Source organism: Talpa occidentalis, unplaced genomic scaffold, assembly GCF_014898055.3.
Source record: "Talpa occidentalis isolate TD23 unplaced genomic scaffold, MPIMG_talOcc4v2.1 talOcc4.17, whole genome shotgun sequence".
NCBI lineage: Eukaryota > Metazoa > Chordata > Mammalia > Eulipotyphla > Talpidae > Talpa > Talpa occidentalis.
Genome location: NW_023601754.1, coordinates 45,868,219 through 45,892,533, shown reverse-complemented (window position 1 = coordinate 45,892,533; position 24,315 = coordinate 45,868,219). Strand labels below are relative to the sequence as shown.

Sequence of the window (24,315 nt, the reverse complement as noted above, 5' to 3'; positions counted from 1 at the left end):
CTGAAGTGAAAAGGCTATATAGCACAACATCGGAGGAGAAATGTCTTTGGGGGATGTCTTTCGGAGGAGAAAGCTCCACGTGGAACAAAATTGAGGAGAAATGTCTTTGGGGGTGTCTTTCTGAGGAGAAAGCTCCACGTGGAACAAAATCTGAAGAGAAATGTTTGTGGGGGATGTCTCTCTGAGGAGAAAGCCCCACGTGGAACAAAATCTGAAGAGAAATGTCTTTGGGGGATGTTTTCTCTGAGGTGAAAATGCTATATAGCACAACATCGGAGGAGAAATGTCTTTGGGGGATGTCTTTCTGAGGAGAAAGCTCCACGTGGAACAAAATTGAGGAGAAATGTCTTTGGGGTGTCTTTCTGAGGAGAAAGCTCCACGTGGAACAAAATCTGAGGAGAAATGTCTTTGGGGGATGTTTTCTCTGAGGTGAAAATGCTATATAGCACAACATCAGAGGAGAAATGTCTTTGGGGGATGTCTTTCTGAGGAGAAAGCTCCACGTGGAACAAAATCTGAGGAGAAATAGCTTTTGGGGGATGTTTTCTCTGAGGTGAAAATGGTATATAGCACAAAATCTCAGGAGAAATGTCTTTGGGGGATGTCTTTCGGAGGAGAAAGCTCCACGTGGAATAAAATCTGAGGAGAAATGTCTTTGGGGGATGTCTCTCTGAGGAGAAATTTCCACATGGAACCAAATCTGAGGAGAAATGTCTTTGGGGGATGTCTTTCTGAGGAGAAAGTTCCACGTGGAACAAAATCTGAGGAAAAATGTCTTTGGGGGATGTCTCTCTGAGGAGAAATCTCCACGTGGAACCAAAGCTGAGGAGAAATGTCTTTGGGGGATGTCTTTCTGAGGAGAAAGCTCCACGTGGAACCAAAGCTGAGGAGAAATATCTTTGGGGGATGTCTTTCTGAGGAGAAATCTCCACGTGGAACAAAATCTGAGGAGAAATGTCTTTGGGGGATGTCTTTCTGAGGAGAAAGCTCCACGTGGAACTAAATCTGAGGAGAAATGTCTTAGGGGGATGTCTTTCTGAGGAGAAAGCTCCACGTGGAACCAAAGCTGAGGAGAAATGTCTTTGGGGGATGTTTTCTCTGAGGTGAAAATGCTATATGGCACAAAATCTGAGGAGAAATGTCTTTGGGCGATGTCTTTCTGAGGAGAAAGCTCCACGTGGAACAAATCTGAGGAAAAATGTCTTTGGGGGATGTTTTCTCTGAGGTGAAAATGCTATATGGCACAAAATCTGAGGAGAAATGTCTTTGGGGGATGTCTTTCTGAGGAGAAAGCTCCACGTGGAACCCAAGCTGAGGAGAAATGTCTTTGGGGGATGTCTTTCTGAGGAGAAAGCTCCACGTGGAACCAAATCTGAGGAGAAATGTCTTTGGGGGATGTCTTTCTGAGGAGAAAGCTCCACGTGGAACCAAATCTGAGGAGAAATGTCTTTGGGGGATGTCTTTCTGAGGAGAAAGCGCCACGTGGACCAAATCTGAGGAGAAATGTCTTTGGGGGATGTTTTCTCTGAGGTGAAAATGGTATATAGCCAAAATCTGAGGAGAAATGTCTTTGGGGATGTCTTTCTGAGGAGAAATCTCCACATGGAACAAAATCTGAGGAGAAATGTCTTTGGGGGATGTTTTCTGTGAGGAGAAATCTCTACATGGAACAAAATCTGAGGTGAAATATCTTTGGGGGATGTCTTTCTGAGGAGAAATCTCCATACAGAACAAAATCTGAGACTTGTCTTTGGGCCATTCTCCTCTTGGTGAAAATTCTATGTAGCACAAAATCTGAGGAGAAATGTCTTTGGAGGATATCTTTCTGAGGAGAAATCTCCACGTGGAACAAAATCTGAGGAGAAATGTCTTTGGAGGATATCTTTCTGAGGAGAAATCTCCACGTGGAACAAAATCTGAGGAGAAATGTCTTTGGGGGATGTCTTTCTGAGGAGAAAGCTCCACGTGGAACCAAATCTCAGGAGAAATGTCTTTGGGGGATGTCTTTCTGAGGAGAAAGCTCCACGTGGAACCAAATCTGCGGAGAAATGTCTTTGGGGGATGTCTTTCTGCGGAGAAAGCGCCACGTGGACCAAATCTGAGGAGAAATGTCTTTGGGGGATGTTTTCTGTGAGGAGAAATCTCTACACGGAACAAAATCTGAGGTGAAATATCTTTGGGGGATGTCTTTCTGAGGAGAAATCTCCATACAGAACAAAATCTGAGACTTGTCTTTGGGCCATTCTCCTCTTGGTGAAAATTCTATGTAGCACAAAATCTGAGGAGAAATGTCTTTGGAGGATATCTTTCTGAGGAGAAATCTCCACGTGGAACAAAATCTGAGGAGAAATGTCTTTGGGGATGTCTTTCTGAGGAGAAAGCTCCACGTGGAACTAAATCTGAGGAGAAATGTCTTTGGGGGATGTTTTCTCTGAGGTGAAAATGGTATATAGCCAAAATCTGAGGAGAAATGTCTTTGGGGGATGTCTTTCTGAGGAGAAAGCTCCACGTGGAACCAAAGCTGAGGAGAAATGTCTTTGGGGGATGTCTTTCTGAGGAGAAATCTCCACGTGGAACAAAATCTGAGGAGAAATGTCTTTGGGGGATGTCTTTCTGAAGAGAAAGCTCCACATGCAACAAAATCTGAGGAGAAATGTCTTTGGGGGATGTCTTTCTGAGGAGAAAGCTCCACGTGGAACAAAATCTGAGGAGAAATGTCTTTGGGGGATGTCTTTCTGAGGAGAAAGCTCCACGTGGAACAAAATCTGAGGAGTAATGCTTTTGGGGGATGTTTTCTATGAGGTGAAAATGCTATATGGCACAACATCTGAGGAGAAATGTCTTTGGACGATGTCTTTCTGAGAAGAAAGCTCTACGTGGAACAAATCTGAGGAGAAATGTCTTTGGGGGATGTTTTCTCTGAGGTGAAAAGGCTATATGGCACAACATCGGAGGAGAAATGTCTTTGGGGGATGTCTTTCTGAGGAGAAAAGCTCCACGTGGAACAAAATTGAGGAGAAATGTCTTTGGGGGTGTCTTTCTGAGGAGAAAGCTCCACGTGGAACAAAATCTGAGGAGAAATGTTTTTGGGGGATGTCTCTCTGAGGAGAAAGCCCCACGTGGAACAAAATCTGAAGAGAAATGTCTTTGGGGGATGTTTTCTCTGAGGTGAAAAGGCTATATAGCACAACATCGGAGGAGAAATGTCTTTGGGGGATGTCTTTCTGAGGAGAAAGCTCCACGTGGAACAAAATCTGAGGAGAAATAGCTTTGGGGGATGTTTTCTCTGAGGTGAAAATGGTATATAGCACAAAATCTGAGGAGAAATGTCTTTGGGGGATGTCTTTCTGAGGAGAAATCTCCACGTGGAACAAAATCTGAGGAGAAATGTCTTTGGGGGATGTCTCTCTGAGGAGAAATCTCCACGTGGAACCAAAGCTGAGGAGAAATGTCTTTTTTGGGGGATGTCTTTCTGAGGAGAAAGCTCCACGTGGAACCAAAGCTGAGGAGAAATGTCTTTGGGGGATGTCTTTCTGAGGAGAAATCTCCACGTGGAACATAATCTGAGGAGAAATGTCTTTGGGGGATGTTTTCTCTGAGGTGAAAATGCTATATAGCACAACATCGGAGGAGAAATGTCTTTGGGGGATGTCTTTCTGAGGAGAAAGCTCCACGTGGAACCAAAGCTGAGGAGAAATAGCTTTTGGGGGATGTTTTCTCTGAGGTGAAAATGGTATATAGCACAAAATCTGAGGAGAAATGTCTTTGGGGATGTCTTTCTGAGGAGAAAGCTCCACGTGGAACTAAATCTGAGGAGAAATGTCTTTGGGGGATGTTTTCTCTGAGGTGAAAATGGTATATAGCCAAATTCTGAGGAGAAATGTCTTTGGGGGATGTCTTTCTGAGGAGAAAGCTCCACGTGGAACCAAAGCTGAGGAGAAATGTCTTTGGGGGATGTTTTCTCTGAGGTGAAAATGCTATATGGCACAAAATCTGAGGAGAAATGTCTTTGGGGGATGTCTTTCTGAGGAGAAAGCTCCATGTGGAACCAAATCTCAGGAGAAATGTCTTTGGGGGATGTCTCTCTGAGGAGAAAGCTCCACGTGGAACCAAAGCTGAGGAGAAATGTCTTTGGGGATGTTTTCTCTGAGGTGAAAATGCTATGTGGCACAAAATCTGAGGAGAAATGTCTTTGGGCGCTGTCTTTCTGAGGAGAAAGCTCCACGTGGAACAAATCTGAGGAAAAATGTCTTTGGGGGATGTTTTCTCTGAGGTGAAAATGCTATATGGCACAAAATCTGAGGAGAAATGTCTTTGGGGGATGTCTTTCTGAGGAGAAAGCTCCACGTGGAACCAAATCTGAGGAGAAATGTCTTTGGGGGATGTCTTTCTGCGGAGAAAGCGCCACGTGGACCAAATCTGAGGAGAAATGTCTTTGGGGGATGTTTTCTCTGAGGTGAAAATGGTATATAGCCAAAATCTGAGGAGAAATGTCTTTGGGGATGTCTCGCTGAGGAGAAATCTCCACGTGGAACAAAATCTGAGGAGAAATGTCTTTGGGGGATGTCTTTCTGAGGAGAAATCTCCACATGGAACCAAATCTGAGGAGAAATGTCTTTGGGGGATGTTTTCTGTGAGGAGAAATCTCCACATGGAACCAAATCTGAGGAGAAATGTCTTTGGGGATGTCTTTTCTGAGGAGAAATCTCCACATGGAACAAAATCTGAGGAGAAATGTCTTTGGGGGATGTTTTCTGTGAGGAGAAATCTCTACATGGAACAAAATCTGAGGTGAAATATCTTTGGGGGATGTCTTTCTGAGGAGAAATCTCCATACAGAACAAAATCTGAGACTTGTCTTTGGGCCATTCTCCTCTTGGTGAAAATTCTATGTAGCACAAAATCTGAGGAGAAATGTCTTTGGAGGATATCTTTCTGAGGAGAAATCTCCACGTGGAACAAAATCTGAGGAGAAATGTCTTTGGGGGATATCTTTCTGAGGAGAAATCTCCACGTGGAACAAAATCTGAGGAGAAATGTCTTTGGGGGATGTCTTTCTGAGGAGAAAGCTCCACGTGGAACTAAATCTGAGGAGAAATGTCTTTGGGGGATGTTTTCTCTGAGGTGAAAATGGTATATAGCCAAAATCTGAGGAGAAATGTCTTTGGGGGATGTCTTTCTGAGGAGAAAGCTCCACGTGGAACCAAAGCTGAGGAGAAATGTCTTTGGGGGATGTCTCTCTGAGGAGAAAGCTCCACGTGGAACCAAAGCTGCGGAGAAATGTCTTTGGGGGATGTTTTCTCTGAGGTGAAAATGCTATATGGCACAAAATCTGAGGAGAAATGTCTTTGGGCGATGTCTTTCTGAAGAGAAAGCTCCACGTGGAACAAATCTGAGGAAAAATGTCTTTGGGGGATGTTTTCTCTGAGGTGAAAATGCTATATGGCACAAAATCTGAGGAGAAATGTCTTTGGGGGATGTCTTTCTGCGGAGAAAGCGCCACGTGGACCAAATCTGAGGAGAAATGTCTTTGGGGGATGTTTTCTCTGAGGTGAAAATGGTATATAGCCAAAATCTGAGGAGAAATGTCTTTGGGGGATGTCTCGCTGAGGAGAAATCTCCACGTGGAACAAAATCTGAGGAGAAATGTCTTTGGGGGATGTCTTTCTGAGGAGAAATCTCCACATGGAACCAAATCTGAGGAGAAATGTCTTTGGGGGATGTTTTCTGTGAGGAGAAATCTCCACATGGAACCAAATCTGAGGAGAAATGTCTTTGGGGATGTCTTTCTGAGGAGAAATCTCCACATGGAACAAAATCTGAGGAGAAATGTCTTTGGGGGATGTTTTCTGTGAGGAGAAATCTCTACATGGAACAAAATCTGAGGTGAAATATCTTTGGGGGATGTCTTTCTGAGGAGAAATCTCCATACAGAACAAAATCTGAGACTTGTCTTTGGGCCATTCTCCTCTTGGTGAAAATTCTATGTAGCACAAAATCTGAGGAGAAATGTCTTTGGAGGATATCTTTCTGAGGAGAAATCTCCACGTGGAACAAAATCTGAGGAGAAATGCCTTTGGGGGATATCTTTCTGAGGAGAAATCTCCACGTGGAACAAAATCTGAGGAGAAATGTCTTTGGGGGATGTCTTTCTGAGGAGAAAGCTCCACGTGGAACCAAATCTCAGGAGAAATGTCTTTGGGGGATGTCTTTCTGAGGAGAAAGCTCCACGTGGAACCAAATCTGCGGAGAAATGTCTTTGGGGGATGTCTTTCTGCGGAGAAAGCGCCACGTGGACCAAATCTGAGGAGAAATGTCTTTGGGGGATGTTTTCTGTGAGGAGAAATCTCTACACGGAACAAAATCTGAGGTGAAATGTCTTTGGGGGATGTCTTTCTGAGGAGAAATCTCCATACAGAACAAAATCTGAGACTTGTCTTTGGGCCATTCTCCTCTTGGTGAAAATTCTATGTAGCACAAAATCTGAGGAGAAATGTCTTTGGAGGATATCTTTCTGAGGAGAAATCTCCACGTGGAACAAAATCTGAGGAGAAATGTCTTTGGGGGATGTCTTTCTGAGGAGAAAGCTCCACGTGGAACTAAATCTGAGGAGAAATGTCTTTGGGGGATGTTTTCTCTGAGGTGAAAATGGTATATAGCCAAAATCTAAGGAGAAATGTCTTTGGGGGATGTCTTTCTGAGGAGAAAGCTCCACGTGGAACCAAAGCTGAGGAGAAATGTCTTTGGGGGATGTCTTTCTGAGGAGAAATCTCCACGTGGAACAAAATCTGAGGAGAAATGTCTTTGGGGGATGTCTTTCTGAAGAGAAAGCTCCACATGCAACAAAATCTGAGGAGAAATGTCTTTGGGGGATGTCTTTCTGAGGAGAAAGCTCCACGTGGAACAAAATCTGAGGAGAAATGTCTTTGGGGGATGTCTTTCTGAGGAGAAAGCTCCACGTGGAACAAAATCTGAGGAGTAATGCTTTTGGGGGATGTTTTCTATGAGGTGAAAATGCTATATGGCACAACATCTGAGGAGAAATGTCTTTGGACAATGTCTTTCTGAGAAGAAAGCTCCACGTGGAACAAATCTGAGGAGAAATGTCTTTGGGGGATGTTTTCTCTGAGGTGAAAAGGCTATATGGCACAACATCGGAGGAGAAATGTCTTTGGGGATGTCTTTCTGAGGAGAAAAGCTCCACGTGGAACAAAATTGAGGAGAAATGTCTTTGGGGGTGTCTTTCTGAGGAGAAAGCTCCACGTGGAACAAAATCTGAGGAGAAATGTTTTTGGGGGATGTCTCTCTGAGGAGAAAGCCCCACGTGGAACAAAATCTGAAGAGAAATGTCTTTGGGGGATGTTTTCTCTGAGGTGAAAATGCTATATAGCACAACATCGGAGGAGAAATGTCTTTGGGGGATGTCTTTCTGAGGAGAAAGCTCCACGTGGAACAAAATCTGAGGAGAAATAGCTTTGGGGGATGTTTTCTCTGAGGTGAAAATGGTATATAGCACAAAATCTGAGGAGAAATGTCTTTGGGGGATGTCTTTCTGAGGAGAAATCTCCACGTGGAACAAAATCTGAGGAGAAATGTCTTTGGGGATGTCTCTCTGAGGAGAAATCTCCACGTGGAACCAAAGCTGAGGAGAAATGTCTTTTTGGGGGATGTCTTTCTGAGGAGAAAGCTCCACGTGGAACCAAAGCTGAGGAGAAATGTCTTTGGGGGATGTCTTTCTGAGGAGAAATCTCCACGTGGAACATAATCTGAGGAGAAATGTCTTTGGGGGATGTTTTCTCTGAGGTGAAAATGCTATATAGCACAACATCGGAGGAGAAATGTCTTTGGGGGATGTCTTTCTGAGGAGAAAGCTCCACGTGGAACCAAAGCTGAGGAGAAATAGCTTTTGGGGGATGTTTTCTCTGAGGTGAAAATGGTATATAGCACAAAATCTGAGGAGAAATGTCTTTGGGGGATGTCTTTCTGAGGAGAAAGCTCCACGTGGAACTAAATCTGAGGAGAAATGTCTTTGGGGGATGTTTTCTCTGAGGTGAAAATGGTATATAGCCAAATTCTGAGGAGAAATGTCTTTGGGGGATGTCTTTCTGAGGAGAAAGCTCCATGTGGAACCAAATCTCAGGAGAAATGTCTTTGGGGGATGTCTCTCTGAGGAGAAAGCTCCACGTGGAACCAAAGCTGAGGAGAAATGTCTTTGGGGGATGTTTTCTCTGAGGTGAAAATGCTATGTGGCACAAAATCTGAGGAGAAATGTCTTTGGGCGATGTCTTTCTGAGGAGAAAGCTCCACGTGGAACAAATCTGAGGAAAAATGTCTTTGGGGGATGTTTTCTCTGAGGTGAAAATGCTATATGGCACAAAATCTGAGGAGAAATGTCTTTGGGGATGTCTTTCTGAGGAGAAAGCTCCACGTGGAACCAAATCTGAGGAGAAATGTCTTTGGGGGATGTCTTTCTGCGGAGAAAGCGCCACGTGGACCAAATCTGAGGAGAAATGTCTTGGGGGATGTTTTCTCTGAGGTGAAAATGGTATATAGCCAAAATCTGAGGAGAAATGTCTTTGGGGGATGTCTCGCTGAGGAGAAATCTCCACGTGGAACAAAATCTGAGGAGAAATGTCTTTGGGGGATGTCTTTCTGAGGAGAAATCTCCACATGGAACCAAATCTGAGGAGAAATGTCTTTGGGGGATGTTTTCTGTGAGGAGAAATCTCCACATGGAACAAAATCTGAGGAGAAATGTCTTTGGGGGATGTTTTCTGTGAGGAGAAATCTCTACATGGAACAAAATCTGAGGTGAAATATCTTTGGGGGATGTCTTTCTGAGGAGAAATCTCCATACAGAACAAAATCTGAGACTTGTCTTTGGGCCATTCTCCTCTTGGTGAAAATTCTATGTAGCACAAAATCTGAGGAGAAATGTCTTTGGAGGATATCTTTCTGAGGAGAAATCTCCACGTGGAACAAAATCTGAGGAGAAATGTCTTTGGGGGATGTCTTTCTGAGGAGAAATCTCCACGTGGAACAAAATCTGAGGAGAAATGTCTTTGGGGGATGTCTTTCTGAGGAGAAAGCTCCACGTGGAACTAAATCTGAGGAGAAATGTCTTTGGGGGATGTTTTCTCTGAGGTGAAAATGGTATATAGCCAAAATCTGAGGAGAAATGTCTTTGGGGGATGTCTTTCTGAGGAGAAAGCTCCACGTGGAACCAAAGCTGAGGAGAAATGTCTTTGGGGGATGTCTCTCTGTGGAGAAAGCTCCACGTGGAACCAAAGCTGAGGAGAAATGTCTTTGGGGGATGTTTTCTCTGAGGTGAAAATGCTATATGGCACAAAATCTGAGGAGAAATGTCTTTGGGCGATGTCTTTCTGAAGAGAAAGCTCCACGTGGAACAAATCTGAGGAAAAATGTCTTTGGGGGATGTTTTCTCTGAGGTGAAAATGCTATATGGCACAAAATCTGAGGAGAAATGTCTTTGGGGGATGTCTTTCTGCGGAGAAAGTGCCACGTGGACCAAATCTGAGGAGAAATGTCTTTGGGGGATGTTTTCTCTGAGGTGAAAATGGTATATAGCCAAAATCTGAGGAGAAATGTCTTTGGGGGATGTCTCGCTGAGGAGAAATCTCCACGTGGAACAAAATCTGAGGAGAAATGTCTTTGGGGGATGTCTTTCTGAGGAGAAATCTCCACATGGAACCAAATCTGAGGAGAAATGTCTTTGGGGGATGTTTTCTGTGAGGAGAAATCTCCACATGGAACCAAATCTGAGGAGAAATGTCTTTGGGGATGTCTTTTCTGAGGAGAAATCTCCACATGGAACAAAATCTGAGGAGAAATGTCTTTGGGGGATGTTTTCTGTGAGGAGAAATCTCTACATGGAACAAAATCTGAGGTGAAATATCTTTGGGGGATGTCTTTCTGAGGAGAAATCTCCATACAGAACAAAATCTGAGACTTGTCTTTGGGCCATTCTCCTCTTGGTGAAAATTCTATGTAGCACAAAATCTGAGGAGAAATGTCTTTGGAGGATATCTTTCTGAGGAAAAATCTCCATATAGAATAAAAGTTGAGGAGAAATATCTTTGGGGGATGCTTTGTCTGAGGTGAAAATTCTCTATAGCACAAAACGTGAGATTTAATGTCTTTGGTGGATATGTTTCTGAAGAGAAATCTCCACATGGAACAAAATCTGAGGAGAAATGTCTTTGGCGTATGTTTATCTGAGGTAAAATCTCCATATAGAACAAAAACTGTGGAGAAATGTTTTTGACAGACACTTTTTCTCAGGTGAAATTTCCCTGTAGCACTAAATCTGCGCGAGAAATGTCTGTGGTGGATGTATTTCTGAGGAGAAATCTCCATATAGAATAAAATCTAGGAGAAGTGATTTTTCTAAGCCAAAAGTAATATATTGCACATTCTGTTAGGACACATGTTTTTTTTGGATTTTTACAATGTTTAACTGTTCATATAGAAGATTATCTCAGCTGAAATATTCTGAGTTTGTTTTATGTGTTTCTTGTGTTATTTCGTTTCTAATTGTATATACACATCTGATATAAAACATGTTTTCATGTATTTTTTGATGGCGATGTACGGTGTAGTGAACATTTGATTGGATGTATGTTTTGATGTTTTTTTCCTAGGGCCAAAGTTGTATATGGAGTATGCAGCACTACTCAAAATCTTCCTTTTCCATAACTTAAATCATTGAGTGACCTTTTTTCTTGCTGCTCTTGCAGTTGCACCTACCCTCTGCTAGTGGTCTATCATCCAAGAACAGTCTAGAATTTCAGGTCGCACCACTCTCCTACTGAATCCAACTCTGGTTTTCAACGTGCCCTCTGTTTCATGTCCACATTGAATTTTATAAAACTTGGACACTTTGGAAAATTCTGACTTCACCTGGATTTCTGTCCTCAGCCCAAACTGCTATAAATCATTATAATCTTTTCTCGTGCTTAGAAAGCCCCACACCTGGGTAGACTCCAGAGTCAAGTAGTCCAAGTAAGTGTGTGTTTTCCTCATTTCAAATCTGTCATCACCTGTGGCTTCACAGAAAACAGGTCTAGGCCTGCCCATCTCCTTGTGGGGCTTCTCAAGCCTGAAGGAACCTTGACAGAAGCCTCCCACTCTGAGTAAACCCATTGGCCAGCATCAGCTCATACGCCCCTTCTTTATACTAGTCACTGGCAAGTGCTCTTTGATGGGCAAACTACAATGGAGAGTAAACTCCAGTTGTTGGCAAGTTGCCACCATGGCAAATAGGTCCAAAGGAGGGAGGATTAGGCCTGAGCTGCCATGGTTTACTTTTTGGCTCCTCCATTCCTTGTAGCCTACTGACCTTGTTGAGAAAGAATGAAAGAGTCCTGGACCATCTCAAATCCATGTCCCTCCTGATCTAGGCCTCCCACCCTCAACCTGAAGCCAAGAACTCAGCATCGGGACCAAAATAATACTGTTTTATTTCAATATTGAAGAACAGTAGTCCAGATGGTTCCTCCCCAATTCATCTCACCAGACTCAGCACCCCATTTCTTCTGTGAATGACCAACTGGGAGGTGCAGTGGATGCAAGTCTCTGGGACTTAAAGAAACACCCAACATTCCCTCCTCTTCCCATCTCCCATACCTTTCCTTTGTGTTTTTTCTGCTCTTTGGTCTACCTGTGCCTTATCCTCCCTACCCCCTGGTGCTGGCTCCTTTCTGTCTCCCTTGCTGATACTACTCCTTTACCACTCCTGCTCTGGGCTTCTTTCTCCCTAGTTTGTTCTCCTTAGCCCAGCTCTCCCCAGATCCTGGTGTCCGCCCCTTCCCCAGCTTTGTCCCTTTCCTTCTGCCCTAGCCTCACCCTGTCTACCACTTCTCAGTGCACATTTCCTCTGAGGGAAGCCCTCAGGATCCGCTCTGCCTGCCATCATCTTCCACAGCGGTGACTCCAGGGCCTCAGAGACCACTGTCAGCTTCCCGGCAGACCCCGAGAGGCACACTGTCAAGATGAGGACCCTGGATGACTCAGGAAGTGGCCAGAGGGACTGATGTGGCCTTAGCCTTATTATCTTTGGGATCGAAGCATGCCCTTCCATCCTCAGCATGGAGGGTGGTGAGCCAGGCCCCGCAAGGTCAGGGTTCTGGGGCTCTCCCCCAGCAATCCCTGAGCAGGTCCATGTGGAATAAGGCTGCCCCGGTGAGGAGGCGGGCTGCGAAGAGGTGGCGGCAGGGCAGACGATGGGCAGCATGGATGGAGCAGCTGCAGCGTGTCAGGGCACTGTCCAGGAAGAAGTCCGAGGTGCCATCCTTAAGGGCAAAGCCAGCTCCAGTCCAATGGAAACCTCGGGTCCCGTGCTGCCTGGCAAAAGCCAGCTCCTCTGCTACCAGGTCTGCCAACTCTGGCCCGCAGGCTGCTCGGAACTTGGCCAGGGGCTCCCAGTCGACTTCCTCCTGTCCAGATGGGCAGCAAGGCCTCTTTGGTTCCCTGGGGCCGCCTCCTTCACCTCCTTCCTGCAGGCTCTGCCCTGAGGCCAGGTATACTCTCCTTGTCACTGCCCATTCTGGTTCACCCTCCCACACAGGCCCTATGGTGGGGCCACACACGACTTCAGTCCCCAGTCCTAGACACCTCCCTCCAGTGTCCCCACACTCCATCCCTTGCCCTCCTCTGCTCTTGGGGCCCCCAGACTGGGCTCCTCCCCCATCTCCAATCTCCAGATCTGCTCCCCGAGAGTCCCCTAGCTGGACCAAAACCACATCCTCCAGATCCCTTCTTTTGGCTCCCTCTCTCACTGCACCCTCTTCTCTAATCTCTGGTCCTCTCTGCCTCTCCTCTCTCCACTGAGGTCCCTGCTGGTCTCCCTTCTCAGGGACCAACTCCAGGGGCTTCTTCAAGTGCGCCCCCCTCCAGTTTCTGACCTCCATACCCCTCCCCTTCTCTGTTTCCAACAGCGGACCCTTCCAGTCCCTGGTCTTCAGGGTGGTGGCCCTATCACTGTGCACCTGAGCCCCTCTCCGGGCGCTACCCTTCGGACTCCCGGCCCTCTCCTGATCAGACAGGGCCCTGCTCAGTTCGGCGGCCTCCAGCACCCTAGTCCTCCCATCCTCCAGAGGTCCCCCGCTCCGGGTGTACCCTTCCAGCCCTCTTAGCCCCTGCTCCTCCAATTGGGGGCCCCTCCAGTCTCGGATCTCTGGCACTCTCGAGTGCCCCTTTTCCAACTGGGACCCTCTACAGACAATCCCCTCAAGCCCTCTCACCTTCTGCTTTTCCAACTGAACATCTCTCCAAATACTTCCTTCTTTGGGGGCCCCTCCCCATTCTCCGGCCACCCTGTCCTTGTTTTCCACTGGGGCTCCCCTCCCCTCCAGCCAAGGTCCTCCACCGTCTGGGCCATCCGGCACCACCTCTCCCACTGCATCAGCCCACTGCATGGCCACCAGGTCGCGAAGGCACTGCGCCACGCTGCGCGAGGGGCTCAGGCGGCGCAGCAGACGCCGGCGGTGGCTGCGCACCAGGGCGCACGCGTCCAGGTCGCGGGCCACCTCGAAGGCGCGGAATCGCACCCACATGTCGCGGCGCGGCGCCCAATTGCGCTCGAAGTAGTCGACGAAGGCGGCCGGGCCATGGGCGCGCAGCTCGGCCAGCGCCTCGGCGTAGGCAGTGGGGGACGACGCGCCCGCCAGGCGGCACAGGCGTGGCCACAGGCCTGGGTCCTCGAGGCCGGCGCCGCCCAACTCCTGCGCCTTGCTGAACAGAGTCTCCAGGCCCTGGGCCCGACATATCTGCACGCGCGCGCCAGGGAGTAGCTGGCGCACAGCGGGCAGCTGGGCTGCCACCTCGGGCCCCGCGGTGAGGCAGCGCACGCGGCCCTTGACATCCGGGGCGCTCTGCAGCAGCGAGGCCAGCGCGAAGCGCAGAAGGCTCGGAGTGCCGGGGCGTGCCACGCAGCAGGCGGCCTGGCGCGCACGGCCCGCCCCGTCCACACACAGCACAGCCAACAGGTCTAGGGCGCCCTGCAGCCCGGGCAGCCGGTCCACCAGAAGCATGCGCGGAAAGCGCCGCAGCAGTGCCCGGGTGCGCGACGTCAGGAAGAACACGGTCTCCACTACAGCCTGGTCCTCCACAAACACCAGCTTCACCTGCGGTCGGGGACAGGGACGCATGGAAAGTGATTAGGGGGTGCCGGGATCGCTCTGCCCAGCTCCCCATCTCATTTCCCCTCGTTTGCGCATGTGTGCAGTTATTGTCTTGACCGGCAGGAGGCAGTGTAGGGAGGACAGTTAAAACTAGGGCCACAGATAGAGTCAGGTTGCCTAGGTTTGGGATCCTGGCACCACCCCTAGCTATACTGTTGCGCGCTAGACGGCCTCTCTGTGCCTCGGTTTCCCTAATGGGTACTACTCATTCCTTTACGTACAGAGAGGCAGTCTAAGAGAAGGGTTCCCAAAGTGTGGGCCCTACTGCTGCCGAGACCTTAACAGAAATTCATATTCTCAGGTCCACCCCAACCCTCCTGAACAGAAATTCTGGAAGAAGGGCCCAGCAATCTGTTTGGATGTTTAAGTTCAACAGCCACTGTCTAGTACTACAGAAGTGCAGCACAGAGACCGTGGAGCCAATGGCCTAGGGTCCCGGCTCCACTTCTTGCTAACCTGTGCCTTAACCTCTCTGGTTTCCTCCTTAACCGCCTCGTTCCCCCTCTTGAGAACTGAATATTCATTCCCTCGTGCATGGAGAGTCAGGTCCAGCCTCTGGAACCAGGCTGCCAGGTCCCAGATCCAGGAGCCCCCTCTTCCTGGCCAGGTGGCTTCTGGCCACTTCCCTGACTTCCATCTCATTGTAAAATGATAAGGAGGAGGCTTTCTCTCATCAAAGCATTGGAGCATTTAGAATATTGCCGACACAACCACTATCACTGTCACTAAACAATATCCACTTGTCAAGTAGTAGGCTCTCTGAATATGTTCATTATTTCCATAATTATTATCTTTGCTCAAAGACCACGTGCTCCTCAAGGTCTCTGCCCACCCCATCTCAGCCAAATCTCAGCGCCTCCAGCCCTGCTGGCATGGCACTTCTGCCCCCTCCACATCCTATCTTCATTTGCTGACTTGCTAGTCTAGCCTGTTTGCCCTCCCTAAGATATTGTTTCATTCTACTTTTGTGTCCCCCTTTTGTGAGCGTGTGTGTGGCCATGTATCCTGAGTAGAGGTTCGGGATCAAGTCTAGTTCTGAATCTTGACTTTGCCTCTTACTGATTAGTTGTGGGACCTCAGGCAAGTGGATTCCCCTCACTGAGCCTCTGTTTCCTTGTCTGCAAAATGTCTCCATCTCTTTGACAATGTCTATTTGACAGGGGCATGGGGAGGCTAACGTGATCATTCGTGTCCAAAGCTTGGCACCATGCCTGGTGTGTGTCAAATCCCAGCTACGGTACTCTGTCACCTCATAAATGGCTGGCCTGATATAAAAATAGGGCTCACAGCCTAGAGAACACCCCTCTGAGACTCATGGAGAAACAGAAAGGCTGACACTGAGCTGTGACTGCAGCAGAGGGGGAGACGCTAGCCAGGTTCAAACAGGATGGCTCTGGGAAGCCGCAGACACTCAACCCTCTGTCGGCACGGGTCACTGTGGCCAGTGCCCAGGAATCTCCCAGGCTGGGGCCCCTGGCAGGAGGCATTGCTTCACGGCTAGCGGTCAGGCCGGGTCCTTGACAGATCTGGTAATTAGGCGGGATATATTCCCCACCTTCCTGGGTACCTGGGTGACTCAAATGAGCCCCAATGACTCATGGTGGGTGTGGAGTATGAGTAAAGAATGAACTTCATTCGTTCAGTCACTGAGCCCCACTGGCCGTTACTCAGGCCACCCTGGTGAACAGAGTCAAAACATTTACCAGGCACCTCCACTTATTCTCTTCTAGAGAGAAACACGTCGAGACTAGTGTTGGCTTTTCACTTCCTCTTTAAAATGTGTCTGAATGTGCAAAAAGCCACAGGGTCTGAAAGTCAAGTAATACAGTCAAGGCCATTTAGGGACCCTCTGATCCACAATGGATGACATCTACAATGGTGGCACCCAGAGGTTGTACCCTCCAGCCCAGGTGACCCCAGCTTTAACACACCTCTGTTCTGATCATTCTCCTCTACCTGCAATTCTGACACACACACCAGTCTCTCATCCCTAGATTCTCCTTAAGTTTCTTCATGTGGATACAAACAAGCACATTTGTTATTTTCTGTTTGATACTCAGAACAGCCTATTAGGGAAACTGCTTTGCACTTTTTTATTTTATGAAGGTGTCTGAGAGATCTGATGGGGTCAGTGCTGGTATGATCACGCTCATCGAAAAGTGGCCTAGGTCCAGGGCCAGGAGCCTTTTCAGGCTTCTGCTTTCGCAAATGCCATGATCAACCTTGTCTGTGGGAGGTTAGGTCAACAGTGTGTGTATGTGTATGTGTGCCCATCCCATTCAGGTCCAGATGTTCACCTTTCTCAGAAGGCAAAGCAAGCTGACACATAAGAGAAGGTGGCAACATTTCCATGAAGATGCATCTCTGTCCAGAAAGCTAGCCTGCTTGCTGGTTCCCCTGAAGCCTGCCACATATGAGGTAATGAAGACATGACTAGACACCTTCATTCCAGAAGTCACAGCCTCAGGGCATATTATAAAAGAACTTAACACCTCCCTGGTGAAAGCAACTACTCAGTCTTGCCCATAAATGCGGGTCTTGCCCATAAAGGCGGCAGTGGCTTTTGGGTACACCTTTCTTGTCTGATCCCCTTCTAAGACCAAGTAAGCCAGCCCAACTCAAGGCAGTCCCAGGCATTTGGCTTTTCAAAGTAATTACTCCTTCAGCAGACTGCTGGGAAGCAGAGAGAATACCTGATTGTTCCTTAACTTTGTCTTGGAATGAGAATGACGAGTTCTCCATTATTTAAGATAATTATAATGTAGAACCCTTTTAGTATACCTCCTAAGTGAAACAAGTCAGGTGACACACCCATGTAAAGGTGAGGGGCTGAACACACTTATTATGCTCTTCCCTTAGCCTTTCTGTAGAAAAGGGGTGCTGTTTTTGTTTTTAAAGACAGGGGCAACAGGAAAGGAGACAAAAGGAAGCAATCTGGAAACTGGAAAGTTAGATGGACAAACTAGTCACCCCACTCCTTTTCTCCCAAAAAAATAAAGAAATCCCCCAAACTTCCCAAGCCAAAAATTAGGTCTCCAAAGTGGCAGCCTGGGTGGTGTAAGGAGAGTAAAACAGGAGTGTAGGACTGCTGAGCAGCAGCTGCATCTCCAGCTCCTTTCCCTTCACCCCTGAGTGACTGGAGACCATTCCAAAGCAAGAGTCATTGACCCTGGGGAAACGGTGCCCATGTGACAGGGATGGGGGTATGCATCTTGCCAGCTCTTTTCCCACGTGGCTCCCAGAAGAGGCCTGGACTTTATACCCAGGCAGGAGGCAGGAGTTTTTTCAGGAGGATTTGCCCAGCCCCAGAGGAAGACCAAAAGATGCTGACATTTGGCGGGCCCATACATGAAAGCAAAATGCAAAAACCTGTGTATAATATGCTACCTTTGAGGGGTGGATAGTGAGCAAGGGGAAAGAAGGTTAAAAATAAAGATAGGCAAATGAGCTGTGCTGTTCAACACAGAAACCACCAGCTGGGGGCTATTTAAATTTCAATTCATTACATTAAACTCCACATGTGGCTTCTGGGTCGCTCTGATGGCATTTCAAGTGCCCACTAGGCCAAGGGCTCCCATGCTGCACAGTGCAGACACAGATGGCTCCTTGCAGGGCTGTGGACAGAAAGCTACAGAAGATGTACAAGCAACCAGTAACTCGGGTGGCTGCTAAGGAGGGGACCGGAAGGACAAAAAGTGTCAAGGGGACTTTTCGCCAGGTATTCTTTTGAATTTAGGATCACATGCATGTGTCACTGATTCAAAAAGTCAATATTTAATTTTTTTTTAAAAGGAATAACACTCTCCCTGGTCTGCCTCTGGGCTTTCTAGAACTTCTTCCTCATTTTTTAAAAAAGCATTGAGGCAGGCCAAAGTGCAGACCCAAAGTGCCATCTTGGTTTGGCCTGGATTCCAAGATGGCCTCCAAACTAGAAGCTTCAAGGATAATCCCTTTACTGGAAGGCTGTCATTTATGAAGGATTCACTTCTCCTGGGGGCAGCCCTACCTAGTGTGTTCCCAGGGAGGAATAGGTGAGGCTTATATATTCAGTGGTGGACAAGTAATAACCGTAAATAGCTCTATGAAGACCAGTGGTGTGGGGGGCGTATACCCACTGAATTGGGTTAGGCCCTCAACCCCCTGAGGCTAAGTGACCGCAAGGGGTCTGACTTTCATTTCCAAACTAGGGGATAATCAAGCAGTGAAGAGCATGGCCTGTGTGCGGCTGAAGTTCACCTCTGTTACTAAGTAGCTATGTGGCCACAGGCCAGTTACTTGACCTCTCTGTGCTTCAGTTGCTTTGTAAAATGGAGACAAGACAGGTGGGGGACTCCTTCCTTATACTGCTCAGCTGAGATTTAAATGAATCACAATATGTAAAGTACTTAGAGTAGTGCCTGGCACATAGGAAAGCTAATATTATTATTAATATTCTCTGTGGGAAAGGGCTGGCTTGGCCTGGTGGCCAATCGGGGTTATTGCTGGGCATGAATGGAGATGGGAGAATGCTCCGACCTGATTCTGAAAAGTGGGCTCACCTCTGAGGGGAGGCCCCATCCATGCATGAGAGAAAAGCACTGCCCAGAGGGAGAAATCAGTTGTCCTTCCTTCCCTCCACGCTCATTCTTTACTTTTCTATCCCTGAAGTTGGATGAAAGAAGAGAATGACTTTTCCTGGAGGAGCAACATTCTTGCTGTTCATTCAACATCTGGAACTTATTGTAGCCTCTGAGCTTTTGCACTGGCTGTTCCTTCTGCCTAGAACACACTTCTTCCTTTCTAAAGACAGAAAGATGGTCCCCTCTCTCCATTCTCTCTCCTCCATTTCACCAGCATTTCTCCTCTCGGCCCCCCTGAGCACTCAAAAGAAAACAGCACCCGTTCATCTCATCCTATTCTCCTTTATGATTCTCTTCCTCCATCAAATGACCACATGCAACACCTTCCCTGGTGACTCTTGATCTGGGGGCTGGGTACTGGGGTGTTCCCACTTTATGAACAAGCACCAAACTATACACCTATCATTCGTACATTTCCTAGATATGCATTTTGTTTTTTAAAATGTGGATTTTAAAATAGCACCTTCCCTCACTTCCAATTCCTGATTGCCTAGCACAGAACCCTACTGCCCTCCCATCACATCCTCCTCCCACTGGACATGCGAGGCAATTCTGACAGTGACCTGGCCAAGGTAGCCAGTAGACCTAAGTAGCTGCATACATTGCCATGCATCAAGATGATAGAAAAGTTTCAAATTCAGTTCCTCTGCCCATACTGGCCATATTTTCAGAGGTCAACAGCCACATGTAGCTGGAGGCTCCTATCCTGGGGCCTCCAGGATTCCCAGGGGGAATCAGAGAACAGGATAGCTCGGTGCCCCGGAGACCTCGTAAGTCCTCATCAACCACACGCAAGCACTCAGGAAAGAACCATAGCCATGAATGGATGCCAGGGCAGATGAATAGTGACCCCACCCCTCAGTCGACCTCTCCCCAGATCTCACCTTGGCCTCAGGATCAGTGTGGAAAAGCCCCTCCAGCACGTGCAGCGCGTCCAGGACGCCGTGGTCACGGCCCTTGCAGTAGGAGAGAAGGCGGCGGACGTCGGCTGGGGCCACAAACTGCTTGGAGATCCTGTTGGTCGTGCGCACGGGCAGGCAGGCATTGGCCAGTAGGTGGCCTGGGCGGAAGTAGTAGGCGAACTCGAGCGGGCAGGCCGGGTGTGAGTGGGTCAGCTGGCACTCTGTCACCACAAGGCGGTCTCGCAACGGGCTCAGCTTGACGATGATGAAGGCTGGGCAGCCTGTCTGGGGGGGCCTGTGGGAGGAATGACCATCGCCACTGTCATATCACCCTGCCATCCTCTTCCTTCTCACTCAGGAATTTTTGTCTATCTTTTTTACTGCTGTATTCCCAGCACCTAGAACAGGCCCCTGACCCCTGGGAGGGGATAAGAGAGTGAAGGAATAACTGAGTGAAGGAATCCCACTGAATGCATCCCAGGAAGACCTCATCCTATGAAAACAACAATCACCCAGCCCTGCCCAGCTTGCCTTCTAAACTGTACAAACAACCCATGTGTTTTCCAGGTCACAGCCAGTGCCTATTATAAATTCTTATTCCTGAAACATCCATCACTACACATAGCCAGGGTCACCTCATCCAGGAAGCCCTCCTTGACTCTTCCCTTGGGAAGGCAGATTCCATCACATACTGGGGGGATGGTTTGCTTGATCTGTGATGCAGGATCCCCACTGAATGGGGAGTTCCTCTGCTCCAAAACCCTGCCATCTAAATTACCTGCACCCTGCACATAATTGGTGCTCAGAATAAATCTCTAGGATGAATGGGTAAACAAGCATGGTGCTTAGGACCAAAAAATCTTTAGGGTACTATTGTATTCCACTCTCCTATGAATAAAGCATGATGAAATAAAGATGAGAGGAACAGAGAGGAACAGAGATAAATAAGGGAAGGCAGTGATTGAAGGGATGGGCTATAGGTCCAAATTTTCGTTTTTCCCTCTGATCAGCTGTGTGATCTTGGGAAAGTCCTGTAACCTCTCTGTGCCTCTATCTTTTCATCTGGAAATTGCACCTAATACAACACCAGCCTTACAGGTTCACTTCAAGGATTAAACCAGAGGCTTGAATAATGTCAAATGATGAGAAAAGGGGCTGGTAGGTAGGAGACAGCAAATAAAAAGTAGCTGCTGTGTCCAGTTCAGTTTTTTCTTCTACAAGGACCACAGCTATCATTAGCTTTGCACGCCACAGGCCCACTTTTTCTTGGGTCTTTCGGGTTCTCAGATCTTTGTGTTTTCAAAGGCTGGTGTTTTGATGGAAGAAGTGCTGAGCTCAAGGGAGGGTTGGGGAGATGAGGAGCTGCACAGAGGAGAAATGGGGATGGTGATTTAGAGGAGGACAGGAAGAAAGCCTGGATGTGTGTTCTCTAGACCCTCAGCCCTGGCCCCCCACGTATCTCTCTCCTCCAATCCATCCCCAAGAGGCCCCAGATGGATCTTTCTGCTCACAGCCCTCCTGGGGTTCTCCAGCATCCTGGGATAAAGGCCCAGCCCCTGGACTCAGCGCTGGCCCTCTGGACTTGACGAGCCACACCCCTGCCTTTGCCCCCATACTAACTTTGGACACACGCTAACACCTGGCCCAGACCTCGGCCCTTGGGCTGTCCCTTGGCTGTGGCACAACAGAGGCCCTGTCTGAGCAGAAGAGGCTTGGCGGGGGTGGGGGGGTGGATTCAGGGCCTTACAAGTGATGGGCCCCAAGTCATCTCCTCCAACCAGCTCATCAACCACTCCACACCAGTTTTCCCCAGCCAGGAAGCATCTCACTGTCCACTCTCCCCAGCCCCTCCTGCACCTATGCTCCCTCTGATGTCTGTAGATCACTTGGCACAGTGCCTGCACATAGTAAGCGCCACATGTTTGTTCAGTCTGAGCATATATTAACAACTCAACCCTTCAAGATTCTGAACTACTGGTCTCTTGCAGGAAGACTTCTAGAACCACCCTGTAAGCTCTTAAGCAGAGTGGAACATTCCTCTTTTATTCTTCTCCACCTCTCTCTCACTAACATGAGGCCACTATTTCCAACTTATTTTTTTGCCTATGTCTCCTCTGTTAGGCTCTGAGCTGCTCAGAGGCAGAGACCCTGCCCAGCGAGGAATGTGCACAGACTAAGGGCTTCACTACCCATCTGTAACTCTGAATTGGATTCTATTAACAGAGATTCCAGATGGAGCTTCAGCTCCATGCAAGCTCTCATGTTTTAGAGTTCATGGTGACTGTGTGTGTGATGCTGTTCTGTTCCCAGACCTCTATGCCCCTGTTTCTAGAACAAGCAAAGATAATCTACCATCCCACGATAAATGCTTAAGTCACCAGGGGTGAGTCTCACCTGAGAGAGTGCTCACTCTGGGCGGGACACTTCCCAGCGATTTGTAGGGATTGGCTCATTTAATCCTCATAAAACCACGACTTCTCCCATTTCCAAGTGAGGAAACTGAGGCCTAGAGAGGTGAAGGCACTTGCTCAATGTCAGCAGCTAATGGGTGGTAGAGCTGAGGTCTGCACCCAGGCTGCTGGCTCCTGAGTCTGTGTTCCTGACCTCTGTAACCACTGTGGATTCCTCAGCCAGCCTGTGTTCCAGGCTCCACGGAAGTGCCTTCTTGGGCAAGGTCTCATGGCAACCACATCACAGCCCCAGGCGGCAGGAGCTGCCCCATTCCACAGATGAGAAAATTGAGGCTTGGAGGAGAGTCCATTGCCCAAAGACAGGATGTGGTAGAGTTGGTCTCAGGCAGCCTAAAGCCTAAAGGGGCTGTTCTCAACAGCCCCACTCCTGTCTACAGGGTCCCAGATGAAGGTTTCAAATTCACCCACTTAGCGAGGTCAGGTGGACAAAATAAGGAAATGGCAGTGCTAAGTGAGTGGTGCCAGGGAGCTGGGGGTCTGATACCTGAGTGCCAACGTCCTATCTAACTGGGATGGCTGTCTCCTCCTCTGTAAGTTTCCCTCTTTGACTCACCTCTGTGCAAGGTGGATTGAGCTGTTTTAGTGGGCATCCCTCCCTCCAGTTTCTGATTGGAGGGGGGTGATCCCTCCCCCTAACATTCTACCCTACCCCCCAGCACCCAGCAAGGCTTCGGCTTGGGCTCAACGCACCCCACGGCAGGCCGGCTGGGCGCGCGCACATCCTTGCATACAAGGCGAACGTAGCTGTACTTGAGCACATCGATGAGCGTGTAGAGCGGGGGTGCACTGGCCCAGCGGCAGCGTGCCAGGTGCATGGAGCTCTTGACGAAGAAGAGCGCCAGCCGCTGCTGACACCATGCGTCGAAGAAGCGGCTGAACTCAGCCCATGAGAAAAAGGCCCGTTCCCGAAGTTCCTGTTCCTCCTGCCCCACCACTGTGCAGGGTGGGGGCTCTGGCTGCTCCATCCTGGGGCACCTGAGTGAAAGAGGGGAACACGTGGTTATCAGATCCCCTCACCCTAGTTCCTCCCTTCTCTACCTGACTCTTGGGTGAAGGGGCCTATATCCAAGTGGAGTACAGGACCTGATGCAGCTGTCAACCTCTCAGTATGAATCTCCACACCTTTTTTTGGCTTCCTCCTACTCTGTGCATTATTCCTGGGACAGTTGGAGCCTGTCATCCCGGTCCCTAACTCCAACTCTGGTCTCCTCTGTGATGTGACTACCTAGGAAGTACAGTTTGGGGTCCCCTCTCCCAAAATAACCCTTTAGTTCAGTTGTGGACACCTCCTTGAATGTGTTCCCAACTTTCAGCTATCGTCCCTCTGCCAGGAGATGTCTCCTACACTGGGCAGTAACCTCTAGTGCCCGGCTTCATAAGGACGCTTGGTTGCAACCCACGGCCCCCATGCCTCTCCCAACTCAGATCCCCAGAGGTGCTCCATAGACACCCCCTCCTTCGACCCAGTCATATTCTTCATGCACCTGTAGGGCTTCCTTTCCAGATATGCAGCTGTTTCCCCTCTTCCAGATGTGACCCCAACAGGTCGCCACATTCAGCTGTCCCCCCCACATTCAGTATGAGCCCTCTTCCTACAGGTGTGTGCCCCATTCACTTGAGACCAATTCTCACAAGTGTCACCAATCTGTGGCCCCTTCCTCCGGGCAGCCATAATCCGCCTCAGATGTGCGACAGGACCTAGACCCGCCCCCAATCCTCCCATGGTCTTCATCACCCCAGATGCTCCCCCATGTCCAGCTGTGTCTCCCCCTGTCGCGCAGCCCCTCCCAACTCTCTCCTACTTCCCCAACCCCTCCCAGCTCCGCTGGCCGCGGCCACTCCTACTCCCGCTGTCCCAGCCAGCTGTGCTTCTCCCCTCCCCCAGATGTGCACCCTTCCCGCCCCTCCCCACTCACCTACCCGCCCCGGAGCGGCGTCCACCTCCCACAATGCCCTGCGCACCGAGGCCCGGCCCGGCCCTTGCTCCCGGGATGCCCCGCGCCGCCTCCCGCCTCTCTTCCCGCCGTGCCTCGCGCAGCGGCTTCCGGGTCTCCTCCTTTCCCCGCCAGTCACTCCTCCGACCCGCAGCCACACCCGCTCATCCACAGCGAGAGAAGGCGCA

The 24,315-nt window shown here is 48.8% G+C and overlaps 1 protein-coding gene across 2 annotated transcripts; it reads right to left on the bottom strand.

The window, feature by feature from the left end:
- Window positions 1-11,468: 11,468 nt before the first annotated feature.
- ZSWIM9 (zinc finger SWIM-type containing 9) lies at window positions 11,469-24,133 on the bottom strand. Of its 2 annotated transcripts, none has more exons than XM_037516880.2 (4): window positions 24,110-24,133; window positions 22,884-23,168; window positions 19,705-20,017; window positions 11,469-14,144 (listed from the first exon to the last, which is right to left on the bottom strand). In XM_037516880.2, exons 2-4 carry the CDS (start codon window positions 23,156-23,158, stop codon window positions 12,138-12,140), a joined length of 2,595 nt encoding a protein of 864 aa, XP_037372777.1. In that variant the 5' UTR covers window positions 23,159-23,168; window positions 24,110-24,133; the 3' UTR covers window positions 11,469-12,137. The 2 variants fall into 2 exon arrangements, with proteins under 2 accessions (XP_037372777.1, XP_037372778.1); XM_037516881.2 differs by having other exon boundaries at window positions 24,114-24,123.
- Window positions 24,134-24,315: the final 182 nt, after the last annotated feature.